At 39.6% G+C, this 22,556-nt stretch overlaps 1 protein-coding gene and 1 non-coding gene across 2 annotated transcripts in view; one reads left to right on the top strand and one right to left on the bottom strand.

Annotated features, from left to right (window-relative positions):
• Positions 1 to 8,651: 8,651 nt before the first annotated feature.
• Positions 8,652 to 22,556, bottom strand: part of ADAMTS5 (ADAM metallopeptidase with thrombospondin type 1 motif 5) — a 39,624-nt gene continuing 25,719 nt past the window's right edge. The window contains exons 4-8 of the mRNA XM_003783892.3: positions 16,753 to 17,036; positions 15,036 to 15,219; positions 14,531 to 14,706; positions 12,551 to 12,726; positions 8,652 to 9,638 (exon numbers count right to left, since the gene is read on the bottom strand). Coding sequence (XP_003783940.1) covers positions 9,071 to 9,638; positions 12,551 to 12,726; positions 14,531 to 14,706; positions 15,036 to 15,219; positions 16,753 to 17,036 — 1,388 coding nt within the window. The 3' untranslated portion in view covers positions 8,652 to 9,070. The remainder of the gene's footprint in view (positions 9,639 to 12,550; positions 12,727 to 14,530; positions 14,707 to 15,035; positions 15,220 to 16,752; positions 17,037 to 22,556) is intronic.
• Positions 13,851 to 13,957, top strand: LOC111723255. The gene has a single exon (XR_002771834.1). It is a non-coding gene; the product is annotated as a U6 spliceosomal RNA (small nuclear RNA).

Here is a 22,556-nt window from a genome sequence, read left to right as displayed (position 1 = left end):
AAAAAAAAAAAAAAAAAAATTTAAACTTAAAAATTTTTTATGCTTGCATTATTATCTCAATTCTTTAATTTTACACCTGGAATATGTTTATTTGTAAGAGAATAGAAATGAAATAGTAGATTTTGCTTCCTGTTCTTAATTTAATACTAGAATGTCAATAGTAGGCAGACTTTAGGAGATGATAGTGTAGTAAAAAGAACTTGAAGTAATAATTCCATAGTACTCTAGATAAAGCATTAATCATGTGGGTCAAAGTGGATAAGGCATGATAGATCACAGAGAGCCTAGGGATTCCTTGAGACCTGGCTTGGTGCCGCCACTACTGATCGGTCGGTCTTATATCTAGAAAACCCATGACTCCAGAGCTGATCAATAAATTCAGCAAAGTTTCAGATTAAAAAATCAGTGTACACAAATCATAAGATTGCTGTACACCAATAATAGTCAAGCCAAGAGTCAAATCAAAGACTCAATCCTATTCACAATTGCTTCAAAGGAAATAAAATACTTAGGAATAGACTTAACCAAGGAGATGAAAGACCTCTACAAAGAGAACTATGAAACCCTGAGAGAGGAAATCACAGATGACAAAAAGAAAACTATAACATGCTAATGGACCAGTAGAATCAACATTGTTAAAATGCCCATACTACCCAAGTGATTTATAGATTGAACATAATCCCATCAAATTACCAACAGCATATTTCATAGACCTAGAAAAAATAATTCTATACTTTGTTACCAGAAAGGAGCCCAGATAACCAAAGCAATCTTAAGCACCACATTACCAGACAAAGTCTCACTATGTTGCCCTCAGTAGAGTGCTGTGGTGTCATAGCTAACAGCAACCTCAAACTCTTGGGCTTAAGCGATTCTCTTATCTCAGCTTCCCAAGCAGCTGGGACTACAGGCACTCCCCACAATGCTCACCTATTTTTTTGCTGCAGTTGTCATTGTTGTTTAGCAGGCCTGGGCCAGGTTCGAACCCACCAGCCTTAGTGTATGTGGTCCGTGCCCTAACCACTGAATTATATGTGCCAAGTCATATGACCAGACTTTAAAATAAACAACTAGACTATATTAACAAAAATGACATAGTATTGGCACAAAAATAGAGACATAGACCAATGGGACAGAACAGAGAACCCAGAGATAAAACCATCCATATGTACAGCCAACTGACCTTTGACAAACCAGATAACAATATACACTGGTGAAAGGATGACTTATTCAATACATCATGCTGGGAAATTTGGACAGCCACATGCAGAAGAACGAAACAAGACCTGTATCTCTCACTATTCACAAAATTAATTCAAGATGGATATGATTTAAATGAAGACATGAAACCATAAGCATTCTAGAAGAAAATGTAGGGAAAGCTTTCCTAGATATGGCCTAAGCAAAAGTATTTATCACCAAGTCCAGAATGACAATTACGGCAACAACAAAAATAAATAGGATTTGATTAAATTAAAAGGCTGCTTCTGCACAGTTAAGGAAATAATCAACGGAGCAAAAAACAACCTACCCAATGGGAGAAAATATTTATAAGTTATACATTCAACAAAGGGCTGATACTCAGAATCTACAAAGAACTCAAACAAATCAGCAAGAACAAGCAAGCCCATTAACAAGTGGGCAGAAGACAAAGACAGAAGTTTTTCTAAAGAAGATAGACAAATGAGCAGAACAAGAGAAATGCTCACTGTCACCGATCATTAGGGGAAGGCAAACTAAAACCACAATGAGCTATCACCTTACTCCTCTTAAAATGGCCTTTATTAAAAAGTTGAAATACAGTGGATGCTGGCATGGATGCAGAGAGAAAGGAACACTTATCTGCTGTTGCTGGGACTGCAAATTAACATAATCTCTATCGAAAACAGTATGGAGATTCCTCAAGGAACTAAAAGCAGACTTATCATTTGATGCAGCAATCCCACTGTTGGGTATCTACCCAGAGGAAAAGAAGTATTTTCATAAAACAAACAAACAAGCAACAACAACTAAAAACACATGCATTTGAATGTGTATGGTAGCACAACTCACAGTGGCAAAGCTGTGGAATCAATCCAAATGCCCATCGGTTCATGAGTGGATTAATGACATGGCGTATATGTAGAACATGGAGCACTACTCAGCCTTTTGTAAAAATGTGGATGGAATTGGAGACAATTATCCTAAGTGAAGTAGGTAAAAAATGGAAAAATAAACACCAGATGTACTTGCTTATTAAATTGGAACTGATGAGCACACATGTGCCCATCAGGAGAGTAAAACACAGTGGGAATCAAGCAGAGGGCAGGGAAGAGAAGAGGAGGGGCAAAGCTACCTGATGGGTACAGGGACACTGTTGGGTGGTGTGCACACTCACAGCCCTGACTCCAGTTATGTAACAAATACATTTGTACCCTGTTAATATTTTGAAAAAAAATAATAATCAGAAATGGACGATAGTTTCCAACTATAAAACATATTATATGCAATACATACGGTAACCTAGTTTACAAGTTATATTTATTATGCTCACTGCAACCACAAAACCAATGTTTAACTTTACAGTTTAAAGTCACACATAGGGAAATGCTTTACAAAATAGGATATTGTTCCTCAATGAAAAATGTTACAGTATAGGTCCCAGATGGCTCAGCGCAAGTGGTTTACCTGACTGACAGAACTGTTGTGGAATGCGGACTACAAGACACAGTAATGCTTTAATTAGTTAATGGAGATTTGAAGTTTGCCAAAGCTGAAGGGACATTTTAAACAAGACCCGTCTTAGTTTTTCAAGATTTTTGGTTTTGCAACTGAATTATATACCATCACTTCTGGAGAACTGGGTTGAGTGTAACGAGCAACTTCCATTCACATCTCCTCTCTAGTGTGTAAGTCTTCAGTGTTATTCTCTACCATGAAAGCATGTTGCAGGATTTAAAAATCTCAGTTACACCTACTCAGGTTCATTACTTGACTTGACTCACAGACTGTAATGGAGAAACCAAATATTTGCGCCACTGTGTATGTCCCATGGAATACATTTCCTCTATCTGGTTATCTTCAAAATTTATTTACAAAGCACGTGTATGATTTCCTCTGATTAACAGGTCATACAAAAACGTAAGCAGTGTTTGTCAACTCTTAATTGTAGCAAGAAGAACCGACCATGTTTATATCATGCCTGAGTATATAATGCAAAAATAACATCTGGGGACTATATATTTCTGAATGAAAACTCTAGGCTCACAAAGTCACACACAGTATGATCTTCTATTCTAAAAAAACTCTTGATATAGGCAAAAATATTTGTAATATGTTGTGAGTTGTTGAAGAAAAGGCTGAGATACAGCCATCAAGTGCTTACTATGGACACAAAATATTGCGAAGGTTAAAATAATCAGGGGGAATATACACAAAAGTTGGAAGGGAAGGCTGAGGATGCAGTAAATGCAGACACACGACCCATCCAAAAGTCTGCTACGCCAGCCTGGTGCTCTTCAAGTTTTGATGACACCTTCCGTGTCCTCAGATGTACATAGGGTTTATGCTCCTGACCACCCTTGGTCAGAATGACCCTCGGATGTACTTATTTCCCCAACTTCTGAGTATCAAGTTCTGCCCTCCCTTATAGGTCTTTTTCTGTAAATTGTAAAATCGTGTAGAAAAAAGTCGTAATTCAGAAATACTACATTTGACAGTGAGTCATGAAGCTGTTAGCACCTCGATAACAGTTAACAATTATTCACTGGATGTGCCAAAGGAAAATGAAAAAAGTAAAAAAACGTGCCCTGTTTTATTTACAAATCACAGTTTTCCTCACAGTGTTAGACTTTGGGTCACTCTGATGTGGTAGTGCTTTATAGGATGATGGACCGTTATTTAATTTCTTAGTTGACCTAACAAGCCAAATGGACTAGTTAGTTGGTGGAGATTTGAGCACATAAAGACCAAGAAAAATTATAGCTAAAGTGCTAGCATATTAGTAGGGTGCAATTAACTGGGCGAACTAATCTGTATGTTAATGTCTTACTTTCCGTCAAAGCCAACATCTAACAACACGTTCCTTTATTTTCCCCACAAAACCTTCATTGAGAATTGTATTGTAACATCAGGCCTTTGCCAGATGGAATTCTTTGCTGATCTGATGACCATAGTTATTCCTACTTTTTTGGCTGATTAATGCATGATTTTTATGTCCATATGCTCCTACACATTACTTAAGTAGAACACAATTATGCACAATTATAGAGTGACATGTTTCATAACAATGTATTGTTTCAGTAGTTCATGCTAACAGAATGCCACTATAATAATTTTTTTCCAGAGTGCTAGCCAGGTAAGTTAATCTGTCTGATAATCTAAAACTATAAGTTGTTGACAAATGAGAAAAATAATTTAAAAAATGCACAAGTTCTTTTTTGTATATCTAAATAATAAAGCACCTCAAATTTCATTCTACTGTAGCCTGAGATGACCATTGTGTACTCATGTTATTTCATTTATTTTGTAGCTTTGAAATGCTTAAGAATATAAAGTATTTGCCTGCCCTTAAGTTTAATTATGAAGAAATTAGTAATATGCACCACTCATGCCAATGAGATTTCACACTGAGTCACAAACCAGCACAAAATGCAGTCATTATTAAATTCAATCTTATTTTACAAACAGTGAAGCTTAAGTCACAGCACAAGCCCTGGACTTTGAATCTGGCTGCTGTCCTCACCTAAACCATTACAGTGACCTTGTTAAAAGGAAGGAGTCAAGAGGGAAACATGAGAACCAGAGACTGGTGTGACTTGTGCTGAGACAAAGGTTGCTTTGCTTATTGCTGGGATCAGACTGTGAAATCATAGTGGTAAGTTGATGTCATTAGAGATAACCCTGCCTGTCCCAAATCTTATCATCATTTCAGGGGATTCAATAGCAGTAGGGAACAGTCCTATTCTATTAATAGCCACCCCATATCTGTAGAAACAATTATGACTACTAGCATCTGAATTGTACAAATCCAATGTGTTTGCACCTGTCTATAGAATCCTATAGACACTAGAGACCAAATGATATTAATTTCAGGGGATGATTCTAAAGCAGTGAAAGACAATATTTGGTTTCATTATCATTTATACTCCTCAGAGGTGGTATGTACACAACTTTCATCTAATACATCAGCAGCAACTTGTCCAAGTTTATGAGTGAACGGACCTGCCTCTTGACTATGTCTTGGCATCTGTGGGAAGCTTCTAGGCTGTGTACCCAGATTTAAAACTTGCACCTTGTTTGATTGTATAAGGATTTTTCTTATCACTGACTTGGGAAAACTAGTGTTAATGGCATGTAGAAGACCTAGTAACCTAGCTACAAGTAATGAACATGAACTAGTCATGAAAGATCAAATTAAAAATGTCCTTAGGAAAATGGTAGTATCAGAATAAGGATACATGAGGAATATATACACATACACCTGTTTTACATGAAAAGCTTTCTGTAGAAATATACAAATTCAACCAGTGCTGAATATTATGTAAACTCACAAAGTGTACTTAATACACAAACATAAAGCATAAATTAAAAAAGAAGGACAACAGCGAAACATTTTAAATATAGAAAAATTTGCACATATTTTTGTTAAATAAGAATAAATAATTTTATCACACAAATTCACATACCAGTTGCAAAAACAATAAATTACTTTTTTTTTCAGTGCTGCAAAGGACTTTTTGTTTGTGATTCATCCCTCAATTCTTAGTTTCATGAGATAAAACTGTTTCCACAGGAAGGCAAAGGAAGTTGAATTTGTTGACTAAATTATAACAGTGGCCCTATACCAAGACCAGTGAGGCCAGGCTTAATTTGCCTTTTTCTGGTCTGGAAGAAACAGATGTTTTCTTCTGGGTTCCCTTTGTATGTAACGAAACATACTTTGGAGTGCTCGAAACATACTTTGGAGTGCTTACTTAATTATGTAAGTGAGATTAGATTCCTACAAACCTGAGCATTTTTGGATAATTCTTTTTTAAGAAGTAGCCCCTAGCATCCTGAATTTCAGATTTTTCAAAAATTCAAGATGGCAACTACAATGAGGTGGAAGACAGAGAACAAACAGAAACTGAACTGACTTGGATAGAGTTAGACACGTACGATATTTTCCCTTTGTTCATCATTCTTTTGCATCCAATGAACACTCCTATTTTCTGAATTTTAGTTTCTAGGCTGTATCACTTTTCTCAGGAGTTTAGATATACATTCCTTAGTCAATCTAGTAATACTCATAAGAAAAAGGTAATAAAAAAAAAAAAGGAAAGTATGGACTAGTGGTTTATTGGCTCTACGCTCACTTGCGATGTTTCAACGAGAAGTGTAAGATAGCATTATTTGGGGGGAAAAACGAATCATTGACAAATCACTTTAAAAATCTATGAATCCAATATAGAGAAGCACAGTAGGAGACACTATGTCTGCTGTTCAATTGTGTTTTAATGTTATTGGTAATATAACTACTAAATATAAAAATAAGTTTTGTTACATTTGAATTACTTGATTAAAATTATTTTCAATATTGGGAAAAGTAACATTGGACTCTCCATTCTCTTTGCACAGTCAAATGGTTGATTTTTTATTAGTTTTTTTCCTGACCTCTTTGGCTAACTTTGGTTCCTGCCATTGGTAGATGGTGATCTCCATCACATATAGGTTATCAGTCTTGTAAAGGTCTTATTTCTTGAACTGACTAATTATTATGAAAAAAATTACCACATATAAACCAAAATTTCTGTTTAAATTGAAAGAATAATCATTGGTGTTCTACAACAATTATTATTATTTTTTTTTTTTGAAGTTTTGGCCAGGGCGGGGTTCAAACCCACCACCCTGGGTATATGGGACTGGCGCCCTACTCCTTGAGGCACAGGCACTGCCCACAATTATTTTTTAAACAAAATAATTTCTTTTTTTTTTTTTTTTTTTTTTTGAGACAGAGCCTCAAGCTGTCCCCCTGGGTAGAGTGCCGTGGCATTACAGCTCACAGCAACCTCCAACTCCTGGGCTCAAGCGAGTCTCCTGCCTCTGCCTCCCAAGTAGCTGGGACCACAGGCGCCCGCCACAACGCCCGGCTATTTTTTGGTTGCAGCCATCATTGTTGTTTGGCGGGTCCAGGCTGGGGATTTGAACCTGCCACCTTAGGTGTACGTGGCTGGCGCCTTAGCCGGTTGAGCTATAGGCGCCGAGCCACAAAATAATTTCTTAATAAAATATTTAAAACAGTGAGACACTTGTTTTCCTGGTCCACTGAAATGAAAGTGATATAATGAGATCAATTATATAATTCATTTATATTAAAAATATCTTCTAATAAAAATAAACTCCATGAGCTAAGTGGAACTCAAACAATGGTTCCCTAACATCCTTATATGCAAATCTTTAACAACAGGCACATTGGGTATGATTATTATAAAATTTTATAAAAAAATTGGCTTTGCGGTAATTCCCACATAAAAAATAATCCCAATGAAATGAAACATCTTAGATTTTCTGAATTTTGGGGTACTGGGGTACACAGTTCACCATCATCTATAAGAGAGTTTTGTAGGTGTATGATTATAAAAAAAGATGTCTAACTATTCAAACTTACAACCTACCTAAACAGGCTATGAAATAAAAGCAACAACTTCCTGAAAACCATCACATTTCATCACTTGAACACTTGCTGGCACCACCAAATGCTTTCCAGTTGGGAAAAATCTTTAGTACAGTAGACATACAGTTAGACTAAAAAAAATTTTAAAGGAGTATTGCCTATGGTGTGGAAACAGTCTTATGAATAACAATCACTTTTTTCCCTGCGTTAAGCACATTAATGAAGATAACCACTTTTAGAGGTGGCTAATTACCACGTGATCTTTGATGTGCCTGAACTAAGTGGAGAAGCAGTACACAACATTGTAGGTCTCATGGAACCCTCGAACAAAACAAGCAAACAAGCAAACACAACAGCAAGTGCATGTTAAAGGCCTGCTGGTAAGAGGTATACCAGTGTTGACGGTGTTGGATATGATAGAAAAATCTTAGCTGTGTGTTTTGAATGCACGTTACACATTGGGAGATTCCAGATGAGAGCCATAGGAAGAGAAAGCATCTGTGAAAATATAAATCAAAAACATGGTGAAATACGTACTTTTTTCTTTTAAATTCCAACACAAGGAAAGTAGGTTTTGGACTCTTGAATACTGGACACATAACACACGCAAACCCTACTTTACATCCTAAATTATGCATGAATTGGGTTGGCGACCTGATAAAAACACAGGCAGTCAAAGATGTGAGGAGATGGAGGTGTGTATATATGTAAATGACTGCACACACTAAGCTCCTCTTTCTTTTCAGAATTTCTCAGAAGATGCTTGCTGTCAAAATGGTTTTTGACTCAAATTTTATCTCCTGTAGTCAGAAAATATACTAAATCTTATTAAAACAGCAGCAAGTTCTTAATTTCCAGTAAAACATCCACAGCTCTTTCTGGAAACTGAAGGGAGTTGAAATAGCTGCAGACCTACTTTGGTCAAAGACATTTTATAGAAATATATATATCTATATATGTATATGTATATACTTTTAATAGAATCAAGGGATATAAAGTGACATAGCAAGGAAGGATGTATTTACAGACAGTAAAAATAAGCTACTGTGCATCATGGGTGAAAATGATTACAATGTCTTTATAGACATTCTCTAGAGGTAGGTGACAAAGGGCAGACGCTCCTGCCATCTTCAAATGTCCCCTGATTCTACATTCATCAGTGTTTCTCTTCTTTTTTTTTTTTTTTTTTTCATTTTTGTAGGCCCAGGGGATGTGGAATCATTCCCAATTTATTCTATGTTCCAAGGTCACCATTGTCACATGAAGCAGTGCACACCTTCTTTTGGTCACAGAGAGCAGATTCTGCCCATAATTGGACTCCCACAGACAATGACACTGAAACGTGACTTGCTGTGCACAGGTAGACCTCTCGTTCACCACGGCAGTGTCAGTGCTGAATCCTCCAGTTATCTTTGTGCGTAAGATCACAACCACAGGCTAACATTTCTTTAGCAAACACTGCTTAAATGCAGAAGGCCTCTGGGAGAGAGGACATCCCTTCGCTAACTTCCGGTTTCCGTCCTGGCACTGCACCGTCCTCGTGTGCCAGCCTGTGTCACAGGTCCTCGAGCAAGCCAGCCACGGGCCCGTCACCCACTGTGGCTGTGAAGGATGGGGTACCACTTTATTGCTACCCAGGCTAGTGACAGAGTTTGCTTTTGAAGTGGACTTGTTGGGAACAAAAAAACTGTAACGAACATCTAATGCTTTTGTGGGGTCCGTTGCAAGAATCTGCACTATTAGAATTTCCTTTGTGGCAGAGTAGCCCATACCATGCAAGAAGTCGTCCCTGTGGCTCCAGCCGCTGTAGTTCATGACCGTCCCGTTGATGTCAATGATGGTCTCTGAGGTGGATATCATGTACTTCCCATTGATGAGGTACTCACCATTCTTCTTCTTCAAGGCTAAGTATGCAGTGAATCTTGTCTGGTCTTTGGCTTTGAACTGTCGGACTTTTATGTGGGTGGCCCCTTCAGGGATCCTCACAACGTCAGTGTAACCCTTACTGGAGGCAGGAATGTCCACCAGGGAGGGGGAAAGGGAAGGTGATGAGACAAGGAGAGAAAACCAGTTAACTTTTAACAGAAATTCTCTAAAATTCTTCTCATAATACAAAGTGTGAAGTAAAATAAAATCTTAAGGCTCCTGCTCAGCGAGTCATTGACTGGACCCCCTCTTAGTCAACAGGATCCCTAAAAATGAGTTGCTAGCCATGAAAAAGGAGATCAGACATGCCTTATCATGCTCCCCCCTTCTTAGAGTTGTCCTCTGAGACTCACTAACAGGCCTAGGGCTCTGCAAGCTCCTCAGTATACCTGCAGGTCCTCAATACGTACAACAAACCACTGGAGTCTGTCTGATACTTTGTCTCTAATTAACAGACCCTTAATTAAGCATTCCTTTTCATAGAGTCCTTACATAACCTTACTTAACCTGCTGAAAATAAGTTACGCTCCTTAATCTTAAGCATTCCTTTTCACTGACTCCTGGTCCTTTAGACAGGGCCTAGCTCTTTCAGCCAACTGTCAGCTAAAGAATCTTTCAACCCACCTATAACCTGTAAGCTCCCACTTCCAGGCTTCCAGAAGTCCCACCTTTTTGGGCCAAACCAATGTATGTTTTCCACATATTGATTTATGACCTCACCTGTAATCACTGTCTCCCTAAAATGCCTAAAACCAAACTGTAACCCCACCATTGTGAGTTTACATCCCCAAGGCATGTTGGGTGTTGCTCTGGGTCATGGTGCTCAAATGTGGCTCAGAATAAAAAACCTCCTTAAATTATTTGACACAGTATGGTTCCTTTTCCATAGACAAAAGTTTTCATGTATTTAAATTTTTAGTTCAAAATTAGTTTTAAAAATTAATCTCTTCAAGATGAATTCAGTTGGACTGTATAGTACTGTATACTATATGCAGTATATTGAAATGTTCAAATAAGAATGATGTCAGCATGTTGCCTTTATTTTAAATATTTACACTAAATATTTTAAATATTTACAATATTTACAGATTGGACAGTCATTACCATTCTTATAAAATCCTATCATCTTTACCCAGGTACTTCAGTCTTTTTTTCTGGCACAAAAATGGGATGTAACTGACAAGAATCTGCCTTCAATTAATCTCATAGAAATTTTTAATGTTTCTCAAACTTGTTTGCATATTAGAATCACATGGGGACCTTTTAAATACTCCAAAGCCTATGCTTTACCCCAGAACAATGAAGTCCCCATCTGGGGGGTGGAGGGGGAACAAGTGGCAGGACTTGTGAAGCTCCCACATTGTTCCCATGTGCAGACTATTTGAGGAACATGGATTTAATTAACGTTGAGACTGGAAACAGAATAGAGTCTCTGCTGCCTTTTCCACATAGGACTCTAGATTTCGGGGGACAGGCCACTAAATGGAACATAAAATTCTATTTGGGTAATGATACCTCACTATTATCATAACAAGAAAAAAAGGAATGCCTTAGCAAATGTTTCTGAATGCTTAATAAGACACTATGATAGATTAGTAAAACTTTACAGTGAGTGACAAGTAAGACGCTAAAGATTTATCCTCTGCTCGGGAACATGGGCAAAGGCATAAATAACTGTGGCAAATGCTAGGAGGGAAATGCTAATTAAGCATCCAGGGGACAGTGAGGAGGAGGATCTTTTGCCAAAACCTTTGGGTTTATAGGTAATTTCATAATAAGGTCCCCACGTGGGTTACTTTCCTATTTATTTAAGTGGAAATACGATTGCTCGTGCAGTTTGACTGATGTGTGTGAAATGAAATTGTTTAATTTCTAGTTCTCCCTCAAGGTTAGACATTCAGGGATAATTGACTTACACACTAAAAATCCAAGTGTGTTTCCCCTGCTCCAGTGTTTCCTTTGAAGTAGAGAGGAGGCTTATCCTCAGGGAAGGCCCTGTCTGCAGCAAGTGCCAGACAGGTGTCAAAGCTGCCTACGGTGGAGAAAGGAACTCAGCATCGCAAGTTCTGTCTAACTGGAGTCACTGCTTTTGTTTTTTTGTAACCTATATGGATCAGACTTCATTACAGGGCTTTTGGGGTGGTATCAAACATGAATAAATAATACACAATCCTACAGTCACTGGCTTCAAACAAAGTCAGGGTTACTGGAGATAATATCTCATCTTACACAAAAAGGGTATGAACTGCGGAGATAATGCAAGTATTTGAACAAGTTCATTCCAAGGTTAAATAGTGGTAGTGCCAGGCTTAAAAGCAGGGTCTCTTCACTTCCAGTGTGTGTTCTTTTCTCTCTGTGTCCATGCATAGAATCCTTACGTAACTTTCCCAGCCATATTTTACTATGCTGATGACTAGAGTTTAAGTCAGGCATCCTCAAACTACAGCCCGTGGGCCACAGGCAGCCCACCAAGGACATTTATCTGCGGGTGTTTTTGCCGCCACTGCCTGTCCTGCTTAGCAGCCCACTTGTCCGGGAGCCCGAAGTGCGGTCTTCCAACGGTCTGAGGGACAGCGAACTGGCCCCCTGTTTAAAAAGTTTGAGGACCCCTGGTTTAAGTGATGCCAAGCAAATTGTTAAGAACAAAATGAAACAAAAACAAAGAATGAAGGGGAATGGGATCAGGCAGAAATCTCTCTAGTCTTAGTACCGGTCTCATACAGATAAGAATCAGTAGGGTGGGCGGTATTGCTGTGGGCCTTATAAACTGAGTTTTCCCAGGCACTGGTAAGTCTAAGTCCTAGGGCCTTAGGAAAAGATGATTCTCTGTGTATTTTTAAATTCATTTTCTTTACACCCTGGTTGGTATTACAGGGAGCCGTGTGAGACCTCCTCCTGCCAAAAGCTTGTGATGTAATGTGAGTCCACCTTTATCAATTTTTCAGGGAGCTTAGTTCAATTCATATGAAGGCAAGGGTTCTATCGTATTACCTTTTTTTATTGAAGGTTCCAACCACCTTTGTGCAGCTGGAGTTGTCTCCCCCGCATACTCCACACTTGTCGTACTGTAGCTTGGAGCCAATGATGCCGTCGCAGCCGGTCCTCACACACTTCCCCCGGACGCAGACGGAATTACTGTACGGTCTGCATTCAGTTCCGTCCGTCACCTGAATGGTTACAAATACGGTAGCAGTGGGAAAGACTGCGCATACTATTTACTTCCTTTGGTAGACTAGCAACTTCTAATTTGTCAGTTTTCAGTTTCATTGGAATAGACTGAAAAAATAACCCCACCCCCCAAAAAACATAGTTTCCAGAAATGTCTAGCTGAAAAACCTTTGACATATTGTGAGAAAACAGACCTGAGATAGGTCTAGGTTGCACACTTTCTCTCTTGAACTTAATTCTAAATGTGTTAGGAGACCAGAGGTCCCCATCTCCATTTGCATATGCACAACACATTCCCACAGTGCCATCTGGGCTTCTTATTTTGATAGAAGCATCTTTTCATTTAGTGTTTGGGATCGACCATCTCTTGTCTGGAAAGCTACATATGAGCAGCCTCCAGAATGCAAAGATCCTTCCTTGTTGCATTAAGTGTTATTATAATAATGAAATTGAAAATCTACACTTGACATTTAAAACCATTCGTGGTTGGGAAGCATGCCCTACTGGGTGTTGAACTGTTAGATGCCAGAATAAAGACAATCAGATCAGGGCAGAAAATGGAGTCTGAGGAAGCCAGAGGGAAGTGCTTACTGAAAGAGATTGAGTATCTTTTAATAAAGGAATTAGTACATAGTTAAAAATACTCATAAAATAGATGTATAGAGACTGTGGCTTATGCATGTGAATATATGTTAAGTATGACATTTATGTATTCATATATAAATAAACCTACATATTTTGTATTTGTGTATATACAAAAGTCTTTCCTTCCATATATGTGTGTGAGTGGAAGTGTGTGTGTGGGTGTGTGTGTAAAATGAAGTAGGACATATTTCAACAGGCTAAAATCTCTCTAGATGGTGGTATTTTCAGGTGATGTTTATGTGTTTATTTCTCTGTAATATTTCTAAACGACAATTTATTATTTTTAACAAAAAATATGATATTTTAAAAATCACGTAAGTTGGACATTAGCTTATTTTTTAGTAACATGTCATAAATACCTAAAGGTCAAGTTTTAGAAGTGGTTTTAAATGTAGTACTTGTTTGAAAATCACATAAACAGTATCTGTAAATTGTTGCCTAACAATAATTGTAAGAAAAAAAAAAAAAACCCCTGCTGGTGCTGGCGTCAGCAGCACATATACTAAAATTGGAATGATACAGAGAAGATTAGCATGGCCCCTGCACAAAGATGACACGCAAATTCGTGAAGCGTTCCATATTTTTTAAAAACAAAAACAGAAACAAAAACAAAAAACCCTGCTGTATATTTCGAAAATACCCACCTGTAAGAAATAGGAACTATCTCATGCACACAAATATTATAAAAGTAATAACGAGGGGAACATTGATTCATGTTAAGGGTGAAAAGCAGTTAGAAGCCTGGGTCAGAGACGATGACCTTGAATCTTCATTACTTGTAAAAGGAATTCTTAATCAAGTAATAGGAATATAAAAAATTCCCTTCCTTTAAAGTCCCCTTTACAATTGTTGTTAGGACATGCTGGTTGTTTTCCTGGTTGTTTTAAAGTTAAGGTCATACTTCTCCTTCCTTGATAGTGAGTTACACTTCCCAAAACATAGCTTTTGAAACATTTACTTACTCTCATTTATAAAATGATTTTTATTCATTGTATAAAGTTTGAAAATATAAAAATTATATAGCTAAAATTAAAACCCTCCATAATCTAACCATCCTCCCAATAATAAACTGTTTATATTTGGCATTCCCAGGCTTGAGTCTCCCAAATAATTTCCACCAGGGCTGCCCACTGTTTCTGGACAGTCATGTGTAGTTACCTTTGGAGAGAATACCACATAGTAGCCCGTGCCCTTGGCTCTGCAGGTCAGTTTGCACACATCCCCAGGCAGGACGCCTGCGTATTTGGGAACCCATTCCACAAAGGTTTTGACTCCTTTGGCGTCAGACTGATAGCCATTTTTGGCCTCACACTGTTCCTGACGAAACGATTTACCTAGGAAACAACATGTTGCATTATTACGTTATCTGTTCTGAAACTCAGATATATTCTTGAGTGCTTCAGCAATGAATTTTAAGGAGAAGGTGCTGTTTTTTGGCACAGCTCCTTTAACCACCAGTGTTGATGGATTTTATGTATACACAAAGTATTCTTTGCATGGTTTATCATTTACTGTAATAATTTTAAAATCTCTTATATATTTGTGGAACTATGCGATATAAGATACTTATATCTTATCTCTTTCTCCAGCCTCCTCTATTTATTACTTCTAAAATACAAACTCCATGGCGCAAGGTGTCTGCTGACACCTGGGAGCAGCGTACCATTGGGTGGGCAGGGCGTGACACTGCAGGAGCGGTAGATGGCCCTCTTCCCTGTGCAGTAGCGGCCACTGTTTCTGGGGGCAGGGTTATTGCAGTGGCGATAGGCGAACTGTACTCCTCCCCCACAGGAGCGAGAACATTGACCCCAGGACCCCCAAGACCCCCAGTTGCCATGGCTTGATGTCTGAAATAGAAAACAGAAGATATTTTAACTCTGGAGAAAAAACATTCAAAATGTACATTTAAAAATCACATTTAATGACATGGTGGAAACTTCATCCTAGAAACAGTTAAATTTTCACTAAATTTAACGTGGGCATGCTCTGCAGTTCTAACACGTTTCCACCTCTAAGTTGTTCACCTTTTCCAGCATTCCCCCCTCACGCTCCTCCTGCCCCAGCTCCACGCATCAGAGGGTCTGAAAACATCGCCTGAGTACTGAGCACACCACAGGAGATCACCTCCTGGCCTCTCTGAGCCATTTTAAACTGTGCCATCTGACATTGTACAAGTCTGTTAATAATCACAGAACCGTGGGAGCCTGCATCTGAGCTTGGAGTGTCTGCTGTCATGCTGAAGGCTGTGCATGATGCTTGGCATTATTTGAGTGTGTCTGCCTCTCTTTTTTCCTCTTTAGCACTAAAGTTCCACAGGGCTTCTGTTGCTATTCCACGTCCGGTCTGTGACAGAGTCCTTGCTACATGCATCCCCGTACTTGACCTGGGTGTGGCTATCTTCCTAATCAGATGTGACGGATGCTGAGGTGCACGGACACCACACACACCCCACAGGGAAAGAAGGAAGAGCCTTTTACTGATGTCTTAAGTCTGTTCCTCTAGAAACATTCCAGGAAGACTATTATAAACTGCTTTGCTAAAGAAATGTGTGAAAACTGCCTCTGGCTGCCTGTGTGAGGGTATCCCATGATGTAAAGTTGGGTGACAACCCAGAAGACACAGGCAATGAGCTTATGGCAATGTTCCTCTAGCGGTTCTCAACCTGTGGGTTGTGACCCCTTTGTAACAATGAAAATACATGGCCGCATTAGGAAGGTTGAGAACCACTGCAGGGACCTGGCAAATCTTATGGGTGGGAGGGAGCACATGCTCTGCCCAGGCCTTGAGAATTAAGAAAGCAGCTGGCCTGAGGTTGGACTGTGTACCTGTGGTGGCAAACAGGTTCCCCTGGAGCAGCCATAGGTCACTTCAGCTTCTAAATGTAGATTGACTGGGGGTGGGGGGGGTGGGAAATGATCGTTGTGGAGCTCACCAAGTGTTATGAGGACCATATGCCTCAGCTCTGCTATCATTTCCCTACTGGCCTTCAATAAATACATGCTTATAATTTCAAAAAGAGAAGTTTGAAGGCGGCGCCTGTGCCTCAAAGGAGTAGGGCGCTGGCCCCATATGGCAAAGGTGGCAGGTTCAAACAACTTCCAGTGTCCTACTTGGGGTCTTGCTTGGACAGAACTTGGGTTACATGAGTATTTGTTAAAAGATATAACATGCCAAGAACTTCCTATCATCTGCTTTTTCTCTAGAATTTGATTACTGAGAATGGCTACTATGGATAACAGATGAAGCTGTAACTAGATCTCAAAAGGAGAAATATTTTAACTAGAAACTAAAACCTTCTGATGACAGCGCCCACACAGGTCCCAGGAATGCACAACACAGCCTTGGCCCTCCAGGCACCAGGTGCTCAGAAGATCACTTACTGAATAATACTTTTTCTTGGTTTTGTCCACACACTTGCCCTGCAGGCAAATCCTCCCCTTTCCACAAGGCGTTCCCTCCACGGCGGGCAGCTTCTTGGTCAGACAGACCATCTGGCCCTGGCGCACCACGGCACACCACAGGCGGGCGCAGACGTCCATGCCCGGACACACGGAGTACTCGGGCCCGAAGGTCAGGTTGCACTGCTGCGTGGCGTCGTAGGTCTGTCCCGGGAGTTCTTCGGGACTCTGGATCTGCTTTCTTGGCAGGTCTAGCAAACAGTTACCTGAAAGAGAAAGCGAGGTAGACCACAGCTCTAGATCGCAGGTTTCACGTCGCTAAGACACAGCTGTAAGAATGAAACGCCTGGTTGGCGTGGAAGCCTGGGTCACTGCGAATTCACAGTGGGGCGCCCCAGAGCAGGGACCTCGTGGAGGGTGAGGCTGGGCGCCTCCTTGGCTCCCCAACACGGAGCAGGATTTTCAGAGGATGACGAGCTCTGCGGGATATGTAATGAGCAGGTGGGTCTGATGAAAGAAAATTATTTTGTGATGATTAGTTGTGAAAATAACCATTGTGCTGAGACACTAAAAGAAACAGAGAAGGACTTACAGGAGATCAGGTAGTGAACTTCCAGGATAACCACAACGATGGTAATAACGCATCAGAGAAATAGAGTTTGTCCTTGGCACTCTGTTACCCCCATTCTCCCTTTCCACCTTACCTCTTCCCCACGTGTCTGCTACAGATCTCCCTTTCCACTGATTCCATAAATAATAACCCAGGTGGCACCTCATTCATTCTTGGACTAACTAGCAAGCATTTGTGCAGCACCTACGATGTCCTAGAAACTACACCAGGTATTGAGAATATAGAAAATGACCCTCAAGTCCTCCCAATAAAGCAAAGGAGATAGACTAAATAATGTATTTCTTCTAGACTGATACAAATTTTAATGAAGAACTTTCAAGATCTGCAGAACAAAGGAGTAACAGGATAAGGAAAAAAAAAAAACCCAAAACCCTATGATTGATCATTTAGGTCTGGACCCGTCTATACTCTTCTCCTCCTTTTTCTTCTCTCCCTGCCTGTTATTGAATGGAACTGGCATTTGCTGGGTATTTAGACTGTCTGCCAAAACCACGCTGGGTTCTCCCTGCATTGTATGTGGGGGTGTACAGTGAGATGGGGAGACCAGAGAAGTTGGAACACAGATGACGTGAATCCGGAAGGTGACACTTCCCTGCTTTTCTGCAAAACCCTGCCCGGTGACTGAGTTCACACCATTATTTTTTTTCTGGGCGACTCTGCACACTCCCACATTGCCCATTCATTTAAGTAATATTTTTTTTGCATGCTTGACTTTAGGATTTATATACCGATTACCAAACACATCTCAATAAAGTAATAACAAATGTTTGTTAAATACACTACTCTTGGTTTTTAACATGGATTAGCTTATCTAAATCCTCAGGAACCTCATGAGGCAGATTCTAATTATTTATTTATTCTAAGATAAGGAAACTGAGGAACATAAATATAGATCACTTACCCAGGGTCCCGTGGCTGTTAGGGTTTTCAGCTCAGAGGCTGCCCTCCACCATCTGACCTCTGTTTAGCATATGAATAGTCGCCTTCTGCTACTGTTGAAGGGCGGGCATGAGCAAGGACCCCGTAAGTGGTTGGATATTGAGCTGAATGGTAGAAACATCCAGTCTAAAGCTTAATCTTGGTGAAATCCTCAACAGCTGAGTGCTGTTGGCCAAGTTAGTTAACCTCTCCTGAATTTATTTTCAAGATCTATGAAATGTTTCTCTTCTCACTGTGATACCGTAAACAGTAAATTAGCTAACAGAGATATAAAGGGTAATCAGAAAAATATGAAACCATGATAGCTGTTTCTATTCCCTACACATTTAGCCACCTCTTAGATGTATTAGAGTCCTTCTTTTTATTCGGCAAAAGAAAATCCCCTTGAAATCCTTATGTTCCACCGAGAAATGGAATCTTCAGCACATTTTAAGTATACGGTAAATGTTTTTACAACCACATTCACATTTCTTCAAAGTGAATGCCTCAGAAATTGTCAATCTGTGATGGAGGCATTATGTGAAAATGAATAAAGAGCTAAGTTCCTATTTCACTTTTGAGCCAGAATGTTTGAAGAGGTAAAGTTTCTCGAGGCAAGCCAGAAAAAGCATTAGAAGTTAAGTATCTGGCCAAAGTGAACTCCGGAGAAAAACATCTAGTTAAAAGAAAAACATCAAGTCAATAGGGAAAGTCGATAGTAAAGCCTCACTAAGCTTTGTTTACCAAACGCGGTGAGGTGAGGTACCCCAGAGCTCCCTGAGACGTTATCTTCCCTGCTACACAAAAGTAATGCTGCTGTGTCAACCAGGGGGTACTCCGCAGACTGCTGGGGCTAGAACACTGTCAACAAACCCCTGAATCAGCATGAATGCTTTCCAATTCTTCACAAGTGTTGTTTTAAAAAACTTCTTTTATTTTACTAAATAGCACAGACTATAAGACTGGGTAACTAAATATTAGCGAGGAAGACTTTACCATGCACGGTGCACCCCTGGCATGGGGCTGCCTCATTTGCCTCACGCCAGAATAACTTACCACCTGGCTGGGGATACACAGTCACTGACACCTGTTCTACCCACCAGGATGATGAGAGAGAAGAAATATTTAATACAAACAGCTTGAAATCAGCTTCCAACAAGGAGACTTCAAGATGTGGCATGTCTTTACAGAGATTAATCCAGAATTATAATTTTAGAAATAACACATGTACTTTGTTATTAAAAAGAAGATATTTTAGCTCTATCATTTTCCTTTCGAGATCATACGTGTGGCCATGACCTTTTGTGGCTTCAAATAACAAGATTTATTTCAGAATTGCCATTAATTTATTATCTCCAAGTTCTTACTACCAGGGTTCGTGAGCTGCGTCAGTTTCTGTTTATCCTGAAGAAGCATATAGTCTATTGGTTTCAGTTTTGTTTGGAATGAGGCCCTTTTACAACAAAAAGCTATAGACATCACTACCACAGGGCAGACTGGTGCCAAGGGACGGCAACAAAAATCAATCTAGAGTCTGATTCTTAATCTCATAGTATAACATATTTCAAATATAAATGATAACGGATTGGATATACATTTTCATTTTTACAAAATGTATACAGTTTCTCTGAGGGGTAAAAAGGGAAATTGGTCCATCTTTTGGGATCATTCATATTGACCTCTAACGGCATGCGACCCGCTGCTGACCTTTTCCTGATCTGCCTTATTTTTATTCTCAACCACTTCTTTCTATCTACCTCACGTACTTTTAATTCGTCCTAGTCTAAAATTTTATCTGGCTCTAACGCCAACATTTTGGGTTTGCTCCACTCCACAAATTGGCAAGTTGCTTCTTGCTCCCCCTCCCCCCTTCTCCTTGCCATCCTGCGTCCTTCTGTTCCTGTATAGTAACATTTTGTGGGTATAGCTAGTTTACACAAGAAAGCCAACAGAAGTGGGAACAGAGTGCGTGTGTGTTTTTACATCCATGTCACACCAAATGTTTACAATAAGGCAAAAACTTAAACTTAGAATACAGTCATTTGAGAAGGACAAATAAAAGTATGTGGTCATCTCTCCAGGGCCACAGAAGTCCACTGACGAGCAGGGGAGGGTCTGTTTCACCTCCAGGAAATGCAACATAAATGCTACAGTTTTCCACGTCTGATTTCTAATACTATTTGCTTCTCATATTAACGATCAACAGAAATGATCACAGTAAAATTGCTCTTTATTCTTTTAATCACTTCAATCTCCCTTACTTTTCAGTACGTGGGCAGGAAATTAAGCATTGGCTCAAATACCCATGGCCAGGAGAATCAATTAAAGTTCCTAAGGAAACTCGTGTGCAGAAGCCTTGCCCCACTGCCTGCTCTCTCCCCCTTGGTTTCCCTTCTTCATCTCTGCGCTGGCACCTGTTTCTAAGTCTTTCCTTGAATGTGTAACATTAGGAAAGAAACTGGTGCACTGCCTGCTCTTTGATGACTCACTTTGGGCCCAGCCACAGAGGAGCAGTCAGGAGTACTGACAAAGGAGCAGAATGATCGTCCTTGACTAAAGGCAGCATCTAAGGAGTCTGTTTGTGAAGCGGTAAGGTGCACTGCTTAGCAAATGTACTTGCCGGGGAATTATATTAAAAAATTTCCATGATAAAGAATGAAGAAAACTTTTTAAAAATATACATCATTATGGCCTTAAAATATCCGTCTTATTCCCACCCTCTTCTCAAGAACATATTTGTTGTGAAAGTCAGCGTACAACCATGATAGACTTTGGACATTATTAATACCACCTTAAAAACTGACACTAAGCTCCTATTGCTAGTTTTACTGTCTACCCTTAACAAAGGATTTAGTGAGCTGGCTTTTCAATATCATTTTATGTCCAGAGTTCAGTAAGTGGCTATAAACTTAGCTCTTTAACTATGCTAGCTACATGGTGATTTTTCAAAGCCATCTGTAAGTTTCCTTTAGCGGGCTGTGTTGTGAGTGGTCGTGAGGACTCTGTAACTTAGGTGGGGGCTTTTCTCATGGCACTATGGACTTAAGGATGCAGAGGACACAGCTATCTTTTTTGGCTTCAAGGTTATTAAGCATTTGAGAAAGGCAATTCAATACCCTGCTTTCACTGCACAATTTCTGTGCCAGTGCTTACCTTTATTTTCGAGGATCACAGTCCTAGCCAGCTTGCCTAGAGCTAACTTGTATAAACACTGCAGAATTTCTACAAGTTATCTTGGCCAGGGTCAACGGAGAACTCCCATGACACGTGGCTTCTCCTTTCTGAATCCCAAATCTGCAGACACAGTTCCTGGAGAGTGAGCACTCTAGCTTTTTGACCATAACCTCATTGCTGCATATTTCTTGTTGGAACTAAATCAGGAAACACTCAGTACTAATGAATTTAAATTTGGCAGTGGTCGAGGGCTACAAATGTCCAGCTACTTATAGCTAATAATTTTTAAAATAAATCAAGTACTTTGAATTTAATTTTACTCTGCGACCTCATTGCTCTGGTATTGCTGGAGGTGAGAGGGGGAGGGATAAGATATTAGACATAAATGGATTTTCCATTTATAATGTACTCTTTAGGTACCACTGAAAAATTGTACAGATTTCATGAGAGTACCTACTAAAACATAGCTATTGCCTGTGCTGCTTATGTGTTAGTCACAATGTAACTTTGCTAAAAAAGTAAAAATCTTTTTTTTTCCTGTGTATTAATTATTGTATCATGAGGCAAAACAGAGGATCCTTCAGGTATCGTGCTGGTGTGATAGAGTTTTTGACCTTTCAGGAAATGTTACCAGGCTATTGTGCCCTTCATGGGTTAGGCCTAAATTTTACAGCTTTCTTGACTTTCCCTTGATCATCAAATGATATCACTTCTTTTCTCAGATCACTTTCTAAAGTCTCCCAACCCCCACCGGACATGCTATTTTATTGCTTAAACTTTTTAGTGGCCTAGAAAGTTAAAACAGAAACGTAGAAGGCCTGGCAAGTACGGACTCTGCGTGGAAGCTTGAGTTGCTTATCGCTATGAAAAAATTAAGAATTTTTATGGTATAGGTTCATGTTATCAGCTTAATCGTCTAACAAAGTTGAATTTGTTTTTCTGTCATCTCGAGCTCTGATTTTCTTCATAGATCACTTCAAAGCTCTGTAGCTCAAATGGTAGAACCTCAGTCACCTCAAAATTCACTTTGCTAGTTTTCATGGGCCATAGGTAAACTGATTTA

Source organism: Otolemur garnettii, unplaced genomic scaffold (genome assembly GCF_000181295.1).
Source record: "Otolemur garnettii isolate 467f Iridium unplaced genomic scaffold, OtoGar3 scaffold00009, whole genome shotgun sequence".
Lineage (NCBI taxonomy): Eukaryota > Metazoa > Chordata > Mammalia > Primates > Galagidae > Otolemur > Otolemur garnettii.
The sequence above is the reverse complement of the archived record's forward strand: the minus strand, read 5'-3'. Positions and strand labels throughout refer to the sequence as shown.